This window comes from Scleropages formosus, chromosome 10 (genome assembly GCF_900964775.1).
Source record: "Scleropages formosus chromosome 10, fSclFor1.1, whole genome shotgun sequence".
NCBI classification, from domain to species: Eukaryota; Metazoa; Chordata; class Actinopteri; order Osteoglossiformes; family Osteoglossidae; genus Scleropages; species Scleropages formosus.
In genome coordinates, this window is record NC_041815.1 from 20,262,766 (window position 1) to 20,277,809 (window position 15,044).

The following is a 15,044-nucleotide window of genomic DNA, read 5'->3' on the forward strand; positions in this document are numbered from 1 at the left end:
AACTGCAACTCCAGTTTTTCAGCAATGACTACAACAACCCGCCTCATTTTGCCTTAGTGCTTTTTTGTGAACGTTACAAATAGTGTGTGTATGAGTTAGTTTTAACTGGGCTGAAACGTAAATATCAAACACCCACAGATGCTTCAACTCCCCTGACCGCCAAAAAAAAGTACTTTACACGTCTCGTCTGTGCCGTGCGCAGTCTGGGGCGCGAGAATTCCCATCGATTAGATACATAATCATTATACTTTCTGGCAAAACGTTCATGTGTGTACCATGTATACGAATTGGAAAAGGGCAAAAAAAGATGTAGATGTTTCGCAAGGCTTTCATTTAACTTTCTCGCAGACTCTGCATTGCGGGGTTTGCTCCGTTGCCAAAAGCGGGAATTACGCTCGCGTGGTAACATTTTTCCGGACGCATCTGCACGTGCTGCCAGCGCGAAGCCAACTACCCCCGCGTGAGTTTAGAACGAGGCCCGGGAAAGGGAAGTGGCGGAAAGTACGCGGAAGGAGGCGCTACCGGCAGAGCCACGCCCCCGCTGTTTGGCCACGCCCATCGGAACTTGGAACTACAGCGACAACGCGGAGCTGCGAAAGGTAGCAGGAGAGTTCTGCGTCCTCCTTTCTTCAGAAATGGATACAAGCCACGTAAAACCACCAGAAGAGGAAAGTAGCACGACAGGTGCGAGTAAGAAAGCTCGTTTTACATGTCTGGACACAGATTTGCAGGGACTTTTTTTTTTCCTTTTCCTGTTATTATTATTACTACTGTTATTATTGTAACGACCCGCGTTACTGAAGATCGTCAAGTTCGAGCGGGAAAAGATGTTTATTGTAAATAGCTGGAATACTGGGAATTGTGGGAAAAATGTAAATGGTTGTTTAACCGTTGTGGAGGCTGACAGGTGGGTGAGTTTGTAAGCAAAAGTGCTTTAGGCCCCCCACTCAAACAATGATATGATGATGTTCCAGGGTGATATATTCTAATCAATAGAAGATCAGTCCTGGGAGTGGATTTGACATAAGCATTTCACAAAAAACGTGAAACATCTTAAAGACAAGTCAAGCTGTTACTAACAGTCAAGGGTGAATAGCATAGTGAAATACTATTTGAAAGATCATGAGTAACAATAGGTGCCTAGGCAGTTTCAAGATAAAGCATGAAGAGTTTGGTCTTCAGAAGACTGGTATCACACCTGCTGTTGAGTGTAGACTTGTTGATCAGCTTGAAAGCAAGAGGAGAGAATGATCCATCCTTTCTTGTGTGTTTGGGGAGAGGAGATACAAAGAGAAGGCAGGTAACGGGCAGGGCGGTGGCTACACTGAGGAACTCTTGGGAGAGATGAAATAGAAGGTAGTGAGGTGCAATCTCTTGTATGCTGTGATCCTTATGGTAAATATACTGTATGCACTGGACCTTTCAGAAATTAATTTTGACTTTATCACTTTTGTCTCACTCTTCACAGCTGAAAAATGTCTGACTTTAGTGTCCCGGAACCAGTGGGGAGCATTGGTCCCACTGTGCAAGGAGACCCTTCAATACCCTGCAGAACTTGCAATCATTCATCACACCGCACTCTGGTCCTGTCACGGATCCCAAGACCATCTCACTCAGCTAAGACACATACAGAAGCTTCACATGCAGGACAGGGGTTTTGATGACATTGGCTATAAGTGAGTCCCCATAGTTTATTAACTTCATAAAGCAGGATATGTTGTAATAATCCTGACAAGCTGGTTCATACATTCTGCAAAATGCTTGGATGAAAATAACCCACTGCATTAAAAGAATTGAAAGTTATTTCTGTAGCTCTGTGATGGTTATGGAAAAATAGAAGAGGCACATTACCTAGCACATAACAGTAATGATTAAACACATAATTATGATGGGCTGAAACCAAATTTGCTGCGTGCAACAACTTGACTTGAGTTCTATCCAGTCCAGCACTGGGTGACTTCTAACAGAGCATTTTCATATTGTAATCTGTTTCGTGTTCATAAAAATACCTCTTACTACAGCCCCGTGAAGTTGGCCCCCCTACAAACCTGGGGAATTGTAGAGGGGCTGGAGTGACGTCACTTCCGAAATAAATAAATGTTAATATCTCAAAAACTGCAACAGCACAAATTAGAATTTTTACAGCACAAAACAGCACAAATGTAGCACTAATGAATCATAAGGTTTTTTTCATTTGTGCTGTTTGTAGGGGGGCCAACTTCATGGAGCTTCTTACTACTGTTAACCGCTCAGGCTTATCTTTATCTCCCACACATGCAGCTTCCTGATTGGTCGTGATGGCACCGTGTACGAGGGCCGTGGCTGGGGAGTTGTCGGGGCTCATGCCAAGGGCCACAATCACAACTCTGTGGGCATCGCTTTCATGGGCAACTTTAATGGTTCGAAACACCACCACTAGAGTGTTGTTACATCTGTGTTCACTGTTTGCTGAAGGTAATGGTGTGATGTTTATTTGTTTTTTTTTTTTTTTTTGATGTCTGTTTCAGATGAAGCACCTAGCTCTGCTGCTCTGTCCTCCACTCAACAGCTTCTTCTCTCTGGGGTGGTTTTGGGGCAGCTTCATCACAATTATACTCTACTTGGACACAGAGATGTGGGGGACACAGAGTGCCCTGGAAATATGCTATATAAAGAACTGCAGCACTTGTCTCACCATTGAACACATCTTCTGGACTACATAGGTTCGTTTATTTAAAATAATATTGTCTTTGTGTTATAAATGTAACAATATACAGTATATGGCAGAAAAATTACAACTCTACGTACTTTCAGTAGATGGCGCCATATTACTGAACTGAGAGTAATTTACTCACAGCAAGTTTTATAAACTGTATTATTTGTAAATTTACCTTAATTTATGTATCGAGGACCTTTCATTTTCTTATGAACAGACAACTTGTTTTATTCAGCAATTTTGATATGCTTTTGTGTTATTCAAAAACATTAAGAAATAATAAATTATTTGATGTTAATACAGATTTAATTTTTTTAAAGATTTTAAGCACTTGAACATCCCCCGTACTAAAACATGTACATACTGTATTGCACAAAACAAGAAATCTTGTCTAACATTGGTTTACTTCTGTATTTGTATTTTTTACCACCACCCACATAGTTGACATTGTGTAAAGAAATATTTAAAATTAATAAACCTCGTGACTGTATTTCACAACCTAAATGATTTAAGATATTTTTAAAACCAAGACTTTTGTGTTAGCACCATTTGTAACATATGTGAAATCAGAGGGGTAATAATTTGTTATTGTTTGATATTGGACGGGCCTAAAATTATCAAGTTTTTTCTCAGAGGAGTTATGCAAACCTATTGAGCAGGCAAATGAGGCTTAGATGAACATGTGGGGTTTGGACCGCACCACCATCCCCTTGTTACGCCATGTCAAAGTGACCTTCCATTTACTGAATCAGGGGTAGTAAATCAGATCCGGCAAAGTCACATATCATAATCCATAATCCCAGAATTATTACAGCATTGTTACTTTTATTGTGCAGTTAAAAGTGGAAAACTTTTCTCCAAAATCTTTTTTTAACCTATAAATATTAATACATGAAGCAGACATCAAAGTTCTTTAGATATACCCGTCCCTCTCTTTTAAGTTGATATACTCGTTTACATTTATTCATTTAGCAGACGTTTCTCTCCAAAGCGACGTTCTCGTACAGAGGAAGCAAAAAAGGGAGGCCAACAACAAGTGCATCTCGATCGTTTTGCGAAGAATAGTAAATAAGACCTAGAGAGTAAGTGAATTTGCAGGGATTGAGTGCAGAAGCGCAGGTAGGTGTTACCTGTCAGTCCGGCGCGCTCGCGCCCAACACATTCCACAGCAAGCGCGCACTTGCACCGCGTAAAGATTTTAAAGGAATTCAATCTGGATCAAACCCGAGAACAGGAGGAAATTGTCGGAGACGGAGGAAATCGGGACATCATTTTGTGTTTGCTTCTAGCAGTTACACCCCATCTCCCATCTCACGTGTCCCTCACATCATGTGTCGCAGGAAGCGCAATAACCTCCAGGCAGGGCGCGTCTCGCAAAACTGGAGCCGCAGCAGTGCGAGAGCCGGGTCATCTCATGCGACTGTGTGTTAATACAGGCGTTTGTTTGTTTGTTTTCTTACCTGTTGGGCGCATTAGAGGCACATTATAGGTGTATCTCCTTTCTGGCGGGCGCTCGTCCAAGTTGCCGTGAAAATAGAAGCGCGGAGGGGGGGGAGTGGAGGGAGGCGGTCCCGGCCGGCGAGACGCAGGTGAGAGGCTTGGGTTTCACAGCTTTCGGAAGTGTCTTAATTGAACCGAGGAGTTCAGTGATCAGTCAGAGAGATTGGCGTCGGACTCGGGAGGGAGGGTCTGAAGGAGCTCCGCAAGTTTTTCCTGCGGCTCGCATTCTCTTTCGTTTCTGTTACTTTTAACAAAGAGGCAGCTGCTTAAACGCATTTTCTGATTTCCACCGTCACATGATGATGTGGTGATGTTAGACATGGAGGATCTGGAAAGCGAGGGCAGGTTTTTCCACAAGTCTTCATTCAGCATCAGCAGCCTGCTGTTCCGACGAGAGGGAGCGATGAGTGAGTCGGCTACCGCCGGTACCGCGGTTCGCGACCCCCGCTCCCGCAGCGCTCATCCAGCAGCGCCACCCGGTCCACATCTGCCTCGCATCCAGGATGGAGAGAAACACACGGACTGCAAAGTATCCCAAACTGGCGAGAGTGCACGAGGCAATATCCTGGAGGAGAAGCCGGTGTCTTGCGAGGTAAGCGCCAAACAAGACAAGGTGGCATCAGAAGGCAGTGAAGGAGGTGGAGAAGCAGGGCACGCGGAGAAAGATGAAAGGAAAGTAAAATTCGAGAAACCGCCGTTTAGCTACAACGCGCTGATAATGATGGCGATCCGGCAGAGTCCAGAGAGGAGACTCACCCTCAACGGCATCTACGAGTTCATCATGAGCAATTTCCCCTACTACCGTGACAATAAACAGGGCTGGCAGAACTCCATCCGCCACAACCTGAGCCTCAATAAGTGCTTTGTCAAGGTGCCCCGCAGTTACGACGACCCGGGTAAAGGTAACTACTGGATGCTGGACCCCTCCAGCGACGATGTCTTTATAGGTGGTACAACAGGTAAACTTCGGCGGCGATCCTCCGCCTCTTCTCGAGCAAAACTGGCCTTCAAAAGGGGGTCTCGGCCGGCACCCACCACCGCAGCCGGACTCGCATTGGCCGGGTCATTTTACTGGCCTGGTTCCCCTTTTCTGACCTTGCGACAGTCAACGCAGCCACACGTGGGGGGGTCGGCTCTCACCTACAGCTCGACGTACCTGGGAGCACAGCAGCCCAGCGGTACAACCTCGCTTCATTCGCACACATCACAGCGCCCGAGTGCGTCTCCTCCCTGCACCGAGCGATTGCTCCATGTGCCCCAGGAGCATCCGCTTTTTGGAGTGAGAGGACACCACTCCCGAATCCACCACCATGTGTCCCCTGCCTCCTTCCCCTGCTCACTCAGTTTATTCCCTGCTTCGACCGGTTACTTCTACTCGCAGCAGGTGAGCCATCCGACGTCCATGTGCGTGCTCTCTGCAGGAGAGGCGCCCCAATCCAAGCCTTTTCCCATCGGACACTTTTTAACCCCTCGGAATGGATCCCAGGAATGTATGGGCAATCTTTGTGCGGAGCTTCCCAGTTACTTCTCTCACAACTGTCCCGTAGGCCCCGCCAACACCATTTTACCCTGAAGCCGAAGAAACAGAGCTCATCCGTCAAGGTGCAATGCTGTTTTTGAAACTTGGTATCTAAAATCATGGTCTTATCATTACATTTCTTTCCTCCTTGTTATACAAAGATCTGAACTGTTGTTAAAATTGTAATTATTATTATTATTATGTGATTTTTCTTAATGTCCTAATTATCACATCTTTTAACCACTTCACTGTATGTAAAGTCTAGAACTAAGTAAATACATGGGATACCCAATATAACGCTTGAGAAGTACATGTCGTGCTCACCTTTTGTTTCCAAAACCTGGATTGCCAAATAAGGGTTTTTTCCAGGATTTTAGAAGACGACACACTGATATGAACACAATTCAGGCACTTTCTTTATTTAATGGTAGTTTTTTTTTTTTTTTTTTTTTTTTTTTTTTTTTTTTTAGAAAAACTACATCTTTTCACTTAATTTGCCAATTCGAGATGGCAAAGATAGTTGTTAATAACTGCAAAGGAAAAAAGACTGAAATACAGAAATAAGATGTGAACATATACCACATATCATGTTTGACCCTTTGCTTTGTTTTTAAAAAAAAATTTCCTCGAACGGTGTAGCAACATATCACATGGGCTCGTTTGTAAATATAAGATATTTAATTTCTGCTTTAGTATTATACACAGCTGTGTATGGTTACACAGTTATAAATATGACCTTTAAGTTAAATATGTACAGAAGTACACGACTTGTTTGTATTATTATTATTATGCCATATTTGAGCTATATGTAATACCAGGATGCTGCCTCCACATGACACCTTTGTCAGTATTATCTGTGTGTCTGTAAACACACAGATATGTAGCAAAATGTGGTAAAAGAGTAGAAACAGCAGAGTAAAATGGTCAGGCCTAAATAAGACTTTTTCCAGTATATTACTGATTATAGCCAGTTAAATCTTAAAATCTATCCACAGCGATTGAGTTAAATGGGATATTTTCATATCCAAAGTATGGTTTGTTAATTTATTGCTTCCAACATTTAAGGAGAGGTGAGAACAAAACGTTTTGTAAGGAATGGTGTGAATAGTCTAAACTGGAGGATTAAGTTAAGAAAGAGTAGTACACCAGTATACTTGTTCTCTCGGGGATTTCTGTTTAATGTGTACAAAAAAGGATTAAAATCACATGTTATGATGCATTTTGAACATTTACTTGATTGTGAGACATTGGTTTTACTGCGTTTTTCTGTTTAATTTTTTCTGCACAAATATTAGCCATGGTAATAAAACTAAAAGCCTTTTATAATTAAAGATTTGTTCAAAGGATTAATATAATTAAGGCTTTGCAAGGGTTCTAGATAATGTCATAATACTAATCGTGTCGACGTGCACAGTGATCTTTGGTAATTGATCTTTTTAGGGTACTGCATGCACTTTGACAGCTGAATGTGATGAGCACGATATCATATTGTACTGCTTTTTCAATAAATGTTCATATTGTCCATCGAGTTCGACGCCGATTCCCATGATATTCAAAGAATAATTCTAACGTAAGCACTTTTATATTATACTGTACACTAGTCTGAAAGAATATCAAAAGAGTATCTCATTGTTTCTGGACGTTATCAAAAATGTCAACTTTAAAACACTGTTTCATGTTTTGATAAATTATAACATTAGAACATAAGATGGTAATATTTCATTAACGTATATATATAATGACATTAATTTTCTGTTGGCACAAACTAAGTTGTCTTAATTTTTTTTAATTTTATTTTTATTCGCGAGTTTATTGGGGTTTTGTTATTTAGTGCATTAAACATGTATGGGCAGTTTAAATACATTCTGGTATACACGAAAATGAAAATGTAGACGGCAGTTTGCAAGAATTCGTTTTCTGAAACATCAATCTGAGAAGCAGAAGGATATTCTCTTCCAGCGTGGAATGAACTGTTTCAAATTTTATGTACTTTTTACTATGAAACTTCAGGGTTGGGTTTATATTTGAAAGAATTTAAAGTTCACAGATTAATGACAGTAGTATGAAATAGTTTCACCAATCATTTTATAAGTAAAGAATTAAACCGAATACATGCAAACTACTACAATTTCAAAAAAAAAAAAAACTGCAGATAGACGTATTTGCTGAATGTACACTTCGCAGTTCATTTAAACCCCTCAGTCGAATTTTGTTGTTTTCATTTCATTTGGAGTGAAACACCGTGATTCGTACTGAAATGAAAAGATATTTATTTGCAAGTGCTCTGGACTGGACTGGGAACTTGGGTTGGACTACGATCCTTGCGCGAGCACCCGCCCGCGCGCCCATTTATGATATGTCATTTATATGTGTAATACCTCATTTTATAGTAAGGTGAACTTGAGCCCTAGAAAGGAGCGGAAACGTAGCAGATGGAAAGAAGAAGAGAGACTGTTGAAATAAATGACATATGGGATATATGATATGAGAGGGTGGGGGAATTTAAAAGTGTCCATAAGGGGGCTGTGCATCTGGCAGTGCAAGAACACACAGTGACAGGTAACTCAATACACACAACCTACAGGATTTCGGTCTTGCTGACGGCTGTTCATATGTCAGGACCGTTAAGCATTTTGGCATTATTTAGTTTCGATGATCTTTTTAATGCACGGGTCTGTTCGGAGCCGGTCAGATGTTCCCCATTTCCTGGTGTTTCTTCTCCTGGGTGTCCCTGGAGAGTGAGAAGGAGTCGAGCTCCGTAATTAAGTGTCTTCACTTAACATTTATTCATTTTGGTTGAGGCTTTACTCCAAAACGGCTTACAGTGTTAAGCTACTTACACTTATTTACCTGTTTGTACAGCTTGGTAATTTTACCAGAGCAACTGAAGGTAAGTACCTTGCTCACAGGTACTACAGCCAGAGGCAAGATTCAAACCTGCGACCTTTGGGTCTAAAGGTAGCAGCTCTAACTGCTACGCCACCTGCTGTCGAGTGTTGTGCTGAAGAAAATGAGAGCCAGGTGAAGTAGCACCACATAAAAATTAGCAATTAAATACAGCACATGAAGCACACGCACAGTGACTGAAACTGCTTATCCTGAGTGGGGTCGCAGCAAACTGGAGCATAGCCTGGCAACACAGTGGCCAAGACTGGGGGGAGGGGACACACCCAGGACAGGACGCCAGTCCATCACAAGGCACCCCAAGCGGCACTCAAACCCCAGACCCAAAGAGCAGATATAGGCCAAACCCGCTGCGCCACTGCACCCCCTTCAGCTAAACAGGTACTCACAAATTGAAATTAAAATTAAAAATTAAAATGACTAATCCATGAGATACTGACACTGGTAGCCACAACAACAGCAGAAGGTTCTTGAGCAAAAGGAAAGAAATGGGTCTCCTGATTCCTCAGGTGTAATCAGAACAGCCTTCTAAAAATTGTGGGGAACACGTGTTGTCCTTTTCAAATCCCAGAATGTATGTTTTGAAGCATTTCAGCTTCTGAAGCTGTGCTAGAAGTCAGCATACGTTTCAGAGAGGACAGAACCGGGACTGAACAGCAACCCAAGAACACAACAGCCCTCTGCGATTCTCAATCAGTGATTGTTGTGTTCTCTAGAATGGCACTCGTTGGCTCCACTTGAAAGCTACAGATATGAAATCCCCTTGGCTACATTAAGCAGCACAAGAACAGCTCCACCATACAACTTCAAAGCAGACTTTTTCAGAAGTGTGAACTAGAGTGTGTGAACTAGCACTGTTGGAGTTGTGAGAGAGACTGTAAGTTGAGGAAGATAGTGATCACAGTGAGAGTGACCTCATTGATCTGCCTCTACTGTTACACTGAAGTATGACATCATCGACTCATGAACTTTCCCTCACCTTTCTGAGATTCATACAGATATACTTAATAAAGAAAGGAAAATGGGATAAGATGTTGACAGGGACAGGTTCCTGGATATGTGCCTCCTGAAAGACAAAGGGTCTTTATTGAGACCTCAGGGAAGTTTCACAGCTCAGTCTCAAGTAGGGTGGCTGATGCCAGCACATGAAACTTCATGCATGCAGAGTATCAGGTGGCATCGTGTGGGCAAACTGAAGAAAGGAATACAAAGATTTTAATAATGTTTTCATTAGCATCAAAGAATGACAGGGTGAAATGCGATGAAGAAGAAAAGGGAAACAAAGAAATAAGAGAGAAAGACAAGGAAGAAGAAGATGTGGTGATAAAGAAAGAGAGCCTACACGTGTCCTTGGGCAGCAGAAACATAATCCATTTTGGAGTTAATTTGCGTAATAAATAACATCCTCCTGTCAAGCACTGCTAATAATCCTGCACCTTTGAATAACCTGTTTTGCTCACCATGAATCACACATGAATGACAATAAATCAGAGTGGGGTAATGACTGGGCTTGCTTTCTTTCCATCAGCTCAGGGCCAAATAAGTATCCTTTATTTCTCAACAGACCACACATAGTTTTCCCAACCTTACCACCTTTTACCTCCTGCTGTTGTGTCATAAATACTTACTTTCCTGTTTTTTTTTTTCCTTCCTAGGCAGGTATGGTGTCCTGGTCAGTTATGTCTGCTGACATTGTGAAATGGTCTATATCCAAATGAGAACTTATGTAGTGCAGATGGTGACTTATTCATCTGATATTTCACCCATTCTGAGAATTATCCAGTGGCGGTAGTATTCTTAAGTGATACAAACAATAATGACAACATATAATACAGTACATAATTCATAATACTATAGCCTAAAGTATACAGCTAAACCAGTATTTTGCTGCCATAACATAATATTTAAGTAAAGCCTGCTGAAGCTTATTTACTTTTGCTATTACCTGTGTGTTCCAAATGAAAATATTTTTGTACACAACGGTTAACCCAGGTACTATAATTAGAATTTTTATTTAAGTAACAGCATAAAATTATGAAAATGAAATGTATGATGTTTTTAGAGTTCTCCGAAACAGTCTCCATTCACACGAGGTCATCAGCACCAGGGACTCAAGGACCCGCTAACAGGGTCTCGTTAGTCGAGACACTAGTTAGTAAAGACTAAATGGATGAGATGTGCTCCCTTGGGCGCCTGGCAGTCTCATTCCAGTAAACCAATCCCCAGGGTCTCAATGGCTGATACACATCTATTTCCCTCTCGCCCCTTTCCTTTCTCCTCACTCTCTAAAAATAACAAAGAAGTGTCTGTTTTATAGCATGCCATGCACCTCCTTCTCACTATGGCTTTGGTTTCCTGTCTTTGTTGAACTGGGCACAGTTTATTTATATATGTGTATGTATATACATGCATATATAATTCTTTCTTCAAAACCCTTTACGTATTAGTGAAAATATCACCAGTAAACGCATTTTTAATACTGCAAACAGGAAACGTATTTTTCATTCAACGATATTCGACTTCCTGTGAACTACGAGTTTTGACGTTTGGCGATAACAATAACCCGGAAGCTCTCATTTAAAACCCGCGCTGTAACCCGGAAGAACTTGTAGGGAGCGCTGGCGTGAAATCGGTGGGAAGTGAATGAATGAAGTAGACGTGAAGAAAAGTCTTACGATTTGCATTAAACGACTATAAAACGGAAAAATGTGAGTAATATAATTTGCCTCCAGTACATAATTATATCACTATATCTTCAATTTTAGCATTAATAAGGGCTTATTAACTTAAGTTATACGAGACTTCGTTTTGCCCGGCGTCGATCATTCATTCTGAGTCATTCTGACGCCGGGCAGCGTCTCCTGTGGCTTTACTTAATTTATCTAAAAAGGTTAAGTTCTCGGGTGTATAAATGCTTATCCGCAGGAGCCTGTTGAATAAACCCAAGTCTGAGATGACGCCGGAGGAGCTGCAGAAGCGGGAGGAGGAGGAGTTCAACACCGGGCCTCTGTCTGTTCTCACACAGTCGGTGAAAAACAACACACAGGTCCTCATTAACTGTCGCAACAACAAGAAGCTGCTCGGTCGTGTGAAGGCATTCGACAGGTAGTGTACCCTGAGTCTGAGATTGGCCTCTGTCATTTATCCTTAATTGAGTTTTTTTTTTTTCTTTTTTAACGTTCATACTGTAATTTAGCTTTCATAAATGATGTTGCCTCTGTGAAGTTTCTGTAACTGTACTCTTTCTTATCCAGGCACTGCAATATGGTCTTGGAGAACGTGAAGGAGATGTGGACTGAGGTCCCAAAGAGCGGCAAGGGCAAGAAGAAGTCTAAGCCAGTCAACAAGGATCGCTATATCTCCAAGATGTTTTTAAGAGGAGACTCCGTCATCGTGGTCCTTCGGAATCCCCTCATTGCTGGAAAATAGATGGATGATCTTGTCATCCCTCATTTGATGGAAAACGGTCTAGTTTAAGGTCCACACCAGAGCACCTCAACTCAAGCCATGCAAGGCCTAAGTATCTGCAGGCTTTTGTTCCAGCCAGGCAGTTATTTATTCAACCAACTGCTGCCTTTAATGAACACTTGTCTCTCCTGAAGTATGATAGCTTCTGTTTTAGAAAGTTTGAAAACCTGCGATACTGAGGCCTGCTTAGACCTGGGATGAGGTGCAGTACTTTTATTCGTTTACTTAAATATTCTGTTTAGACCTGGGGTTTTGTACTATGGTCCTCTCAACAAGGTATGTTTGTTGGTTTCAGTTCAAACTGAACTTGTAATTAATTAGCCTGTTTTCATTTAAAAACCTATTCAGAGCACATTAAATTGAATGCTTGTAATGGCTGAAAATAAGAAAATGTTTTTGGAGTTTCAAAACAAATTCAATGGAAAATGATTAGGAAAAAAAACAGATATTCCTCAAAGCATTTAAGTGCTTTTAATGGTCAGTAATAGTAGTTTAATAAAAAGCTCAGAACTAATTAGCAGGTTCACTTGGAATGAGAAGCAGCAACTTGTTTCTTTAATGTTTTCAGTAATGTATTTTTCTTAAATAAACAGATGAAAAGCAAAATGTGCAACTGCAATTTTTAATATACAGTATTTCATCTTACGGTTGATAGGACATCTCAGTTTTAACCATTGCTGATTGTTTACCTGAACACAGTGTTCCCTACAATGCTGTGGCTTCAACTTTGACAGAGTTGAAATTCTATAGACTTGAGGCAGCAAGTAGTGTAGTGGTTTAAGCTGCTGCCTTTACACCTGGAGGTTGTAAGTTAAAATCCAGACTCTAATAAATTGGTGCAAGGTACTTGTCACAAACTGCTCTGGTAAAAAATTGAGGAGTAATGGAAGAGTACACTTCAAGCTTGTCGAAAGTCCCCCCCCCCCTTTTTTTTTCTTCTTCAGGATGGACACATTTTGCCAGGAAAGTCTTCAGCGTGAAGAAATTCGATCCACATCGTCTGTGTGGAATTTGCTTTTTCTCCCAGTTTTCACATGGGTTTCCTCCCACAGTCCAAAATATGTGGGTTTCAGATGAATTGGTGGCTCTAATTTGGCCCCAATCTGTGAGTTTATCGCAGCAAGCAGAGGTACTGCCTGACAGCACCTGAGCTGTTTTGGACATGAGTTTAAATCTGGCTCAGCCTGTGTGGAGTTTGCATGTTCTCACCATGTCTGCAGGTTTCCTCCCACAGTTCAAAGACATACAGTTCAGTTGGATTGGTGATGCCGAAGTACCTGTAGTGTATGATAGTGTATGAATGGGTGTGTGTGTGTGTGTGTGTGTGTGTGTGTGGTGCTAATCTGTGATGGACTTGTCCCATCCAGGTTGTATCCCTCTCAGCTATGAAACCTGGGATACTCTCAAGAGAAGCGGTTACCGAAAATGGATGAATATATGTTAGGGTGTTTTATGTTGCTGCGGTGTATGAATGGGAGAAACATTGTAGGGAGTTTGGAGTAGTGTATCTAGAACTTTAAGTCTGTGTAAAGGTGTCAGTTAAATACTACGTTGCAATCACTCTGCCTCATTTTAGAGGAAACCATCTCCTGAAAACAAATAAATGTGATGTAAATGTCCTGTTCACCATGGCTGTGGTAGCTGAATGTTTCAAGGTTGAGGTTAGAGAGAAGTACACAGTGCCAAACTTCTATCTCTTCCCCTTTCCTGTCACTCTTTTTGTTTTCCTGACCCCCTCCTCCTCTCAGTGCCTATTTCCCCTGGCAGCAGCTTGAGTAACAGTGTTGATTTCAGGAGGGAGCGTTCAATACATGACAAACTGCCGTTTAAAGCCCTGTGCATTATTGATGAGACCAGATGTGCTGACTGTCACTTCAGTTTCCCAGCTCGCTTCTGTTTGATGTCCATTTCTAGGAGCTGCTGCTTCTTTCTTGACCACCTATTAAGGCATTCAAAATGTGGGCATTGTTTTCTCCTACCATTCAGATCCAAGATGCTGTCTCCCATCAATACAAGCACATGGAAATATATTTATAATACTGAGCACAGATACCCTAATCACTGTTGTCATATTTGTGTTATTTGACCTATTAGTGTCACCTGATATCAGACAGGATTGGTTGGAAGCATTAAAATTCATTATTTACCTACCCTTGGCATAGGGTTTCTCCCAGGCAGTTAAGACTATCACAACACTTCTGTTTTCCTTAAGCATCGTAAAAGATAATATAATCTTATGTTCCTAAAAGAATGTGTGTATAAGGAAACTGACTCTTCTCTAAAATCCTAGAAGAAAAATCATCTCAACATTTGCACTCATATTTAGTCGTCGTCATCAACTTAAATGAAAATGTTTAGTCTGGTTTTCTTCTATAGTACCGAAACTGCATTGTTTAGTCTCTAACAAAGTGTACTCCTATTGGCTGATGTATGTCATCCTGAAATTCTCATCCTCTTAAATCTTTGTGCAGCCTTTGACACCACTTGATCACAGTGTTCTGTTGCACAAGCTGGAGACTTGCTTGGACTTTTCTGGTACTGTCCTCATGGTTTGGTTCCCTTATTGTAAACAGATTTTCAATATCTACATGTTAGTGACAATGCTGCTCCATCCTCATTATCTCTAATGGGTTACTGCAAGGTGTGGTGTTAGGGCAATTACTCTTCTCTCCTTTTATGATTACGTTAGAGGATATTAGCCAGAATTTAGTTATTAATTTCCACTCCTGTGCTAAACTTGCAGCTCTGTGTGTCCATTAAGCTGACAAATGCACTGCCTACAAAGCACCTGCCTCTTTTTCTTAGTGACATTAAGGCCTGGTTGAATGCCAGTTATTTCTCCCTCAGTCCAGATAAAATGAGTCTCTTTTCCTTAGAGATGTGCATTATTTTTGGGGAAAAGCATCTGCTGAATGAATAAATTTAAATGTATATCTTGCTTCTGGGATCCAAAATACC

The 15,044-nt window shown here is 41.4% G+C and overlaps 3 protein-coding genes across 3 annotated transcripts; all 3 read left to right on the top strand.

Annotated features, from left to right (window-relative positions):
- The first annotated feature begins 565 nt into the window (after window positions 1–565).
- Window positions 566–2,907, top strand: pglyrp5 (peptidoglycan recognition protein 5). Its single transcript, XM_018740410.2, has 4 exons — window positions 566–684; window positions 1,469–1,676; window positions 2,281–2,399; window positions 2,508–2,907. Exons 1-4 carry the CDS (start codon window positions 636–638, stop codon window positions 2,678–2,680), a joined length of 549 nt encoding a protein of 182 aa, XP_018595926.1. The 5' UTR covers window positions 566–635; the 3' UTR covers window positions 2,681–2,907.
- Window positions 2,908–4,366: 1,459 nt separating this feature from the next.
- foxg1c (forkhead box G1c) lies at window positions 4,367–5,768 on the top strand. The gene has a single exon (XM_018740395.2). The coding sequence runs from the start codon at window positions 4,506–4,508 to the stop codon at window positions 5,766–5,768; it is 1,263 nt and encodes a 420-aa protein (XP_018595911.1). The 5' UTR covers window positions 4,367–4,505.
- A 5,447-nt stretch (window positions 5,769–11,215) lies between these two features.
- On the top strand, window positions 11,216–12,666 carry snrpd2 (small nuclear ribonucleoprotein D2 polypeptide). Its single transcript, XM_018740406.2, has 3 exons — window positions 11,216–11,326; window positions 11,544–11,723; window positions 11,873–12,666. Coding segments are annotated over exons 1-3 (357 nt in total). The 5' UTR covers window positions 11,216–11,324; the 3' UTR covers window positions 12,048–12,666.
- The last annotated feature ends 2,378 nt before the right edge of the window (window positions 12,667–15,044 follow it).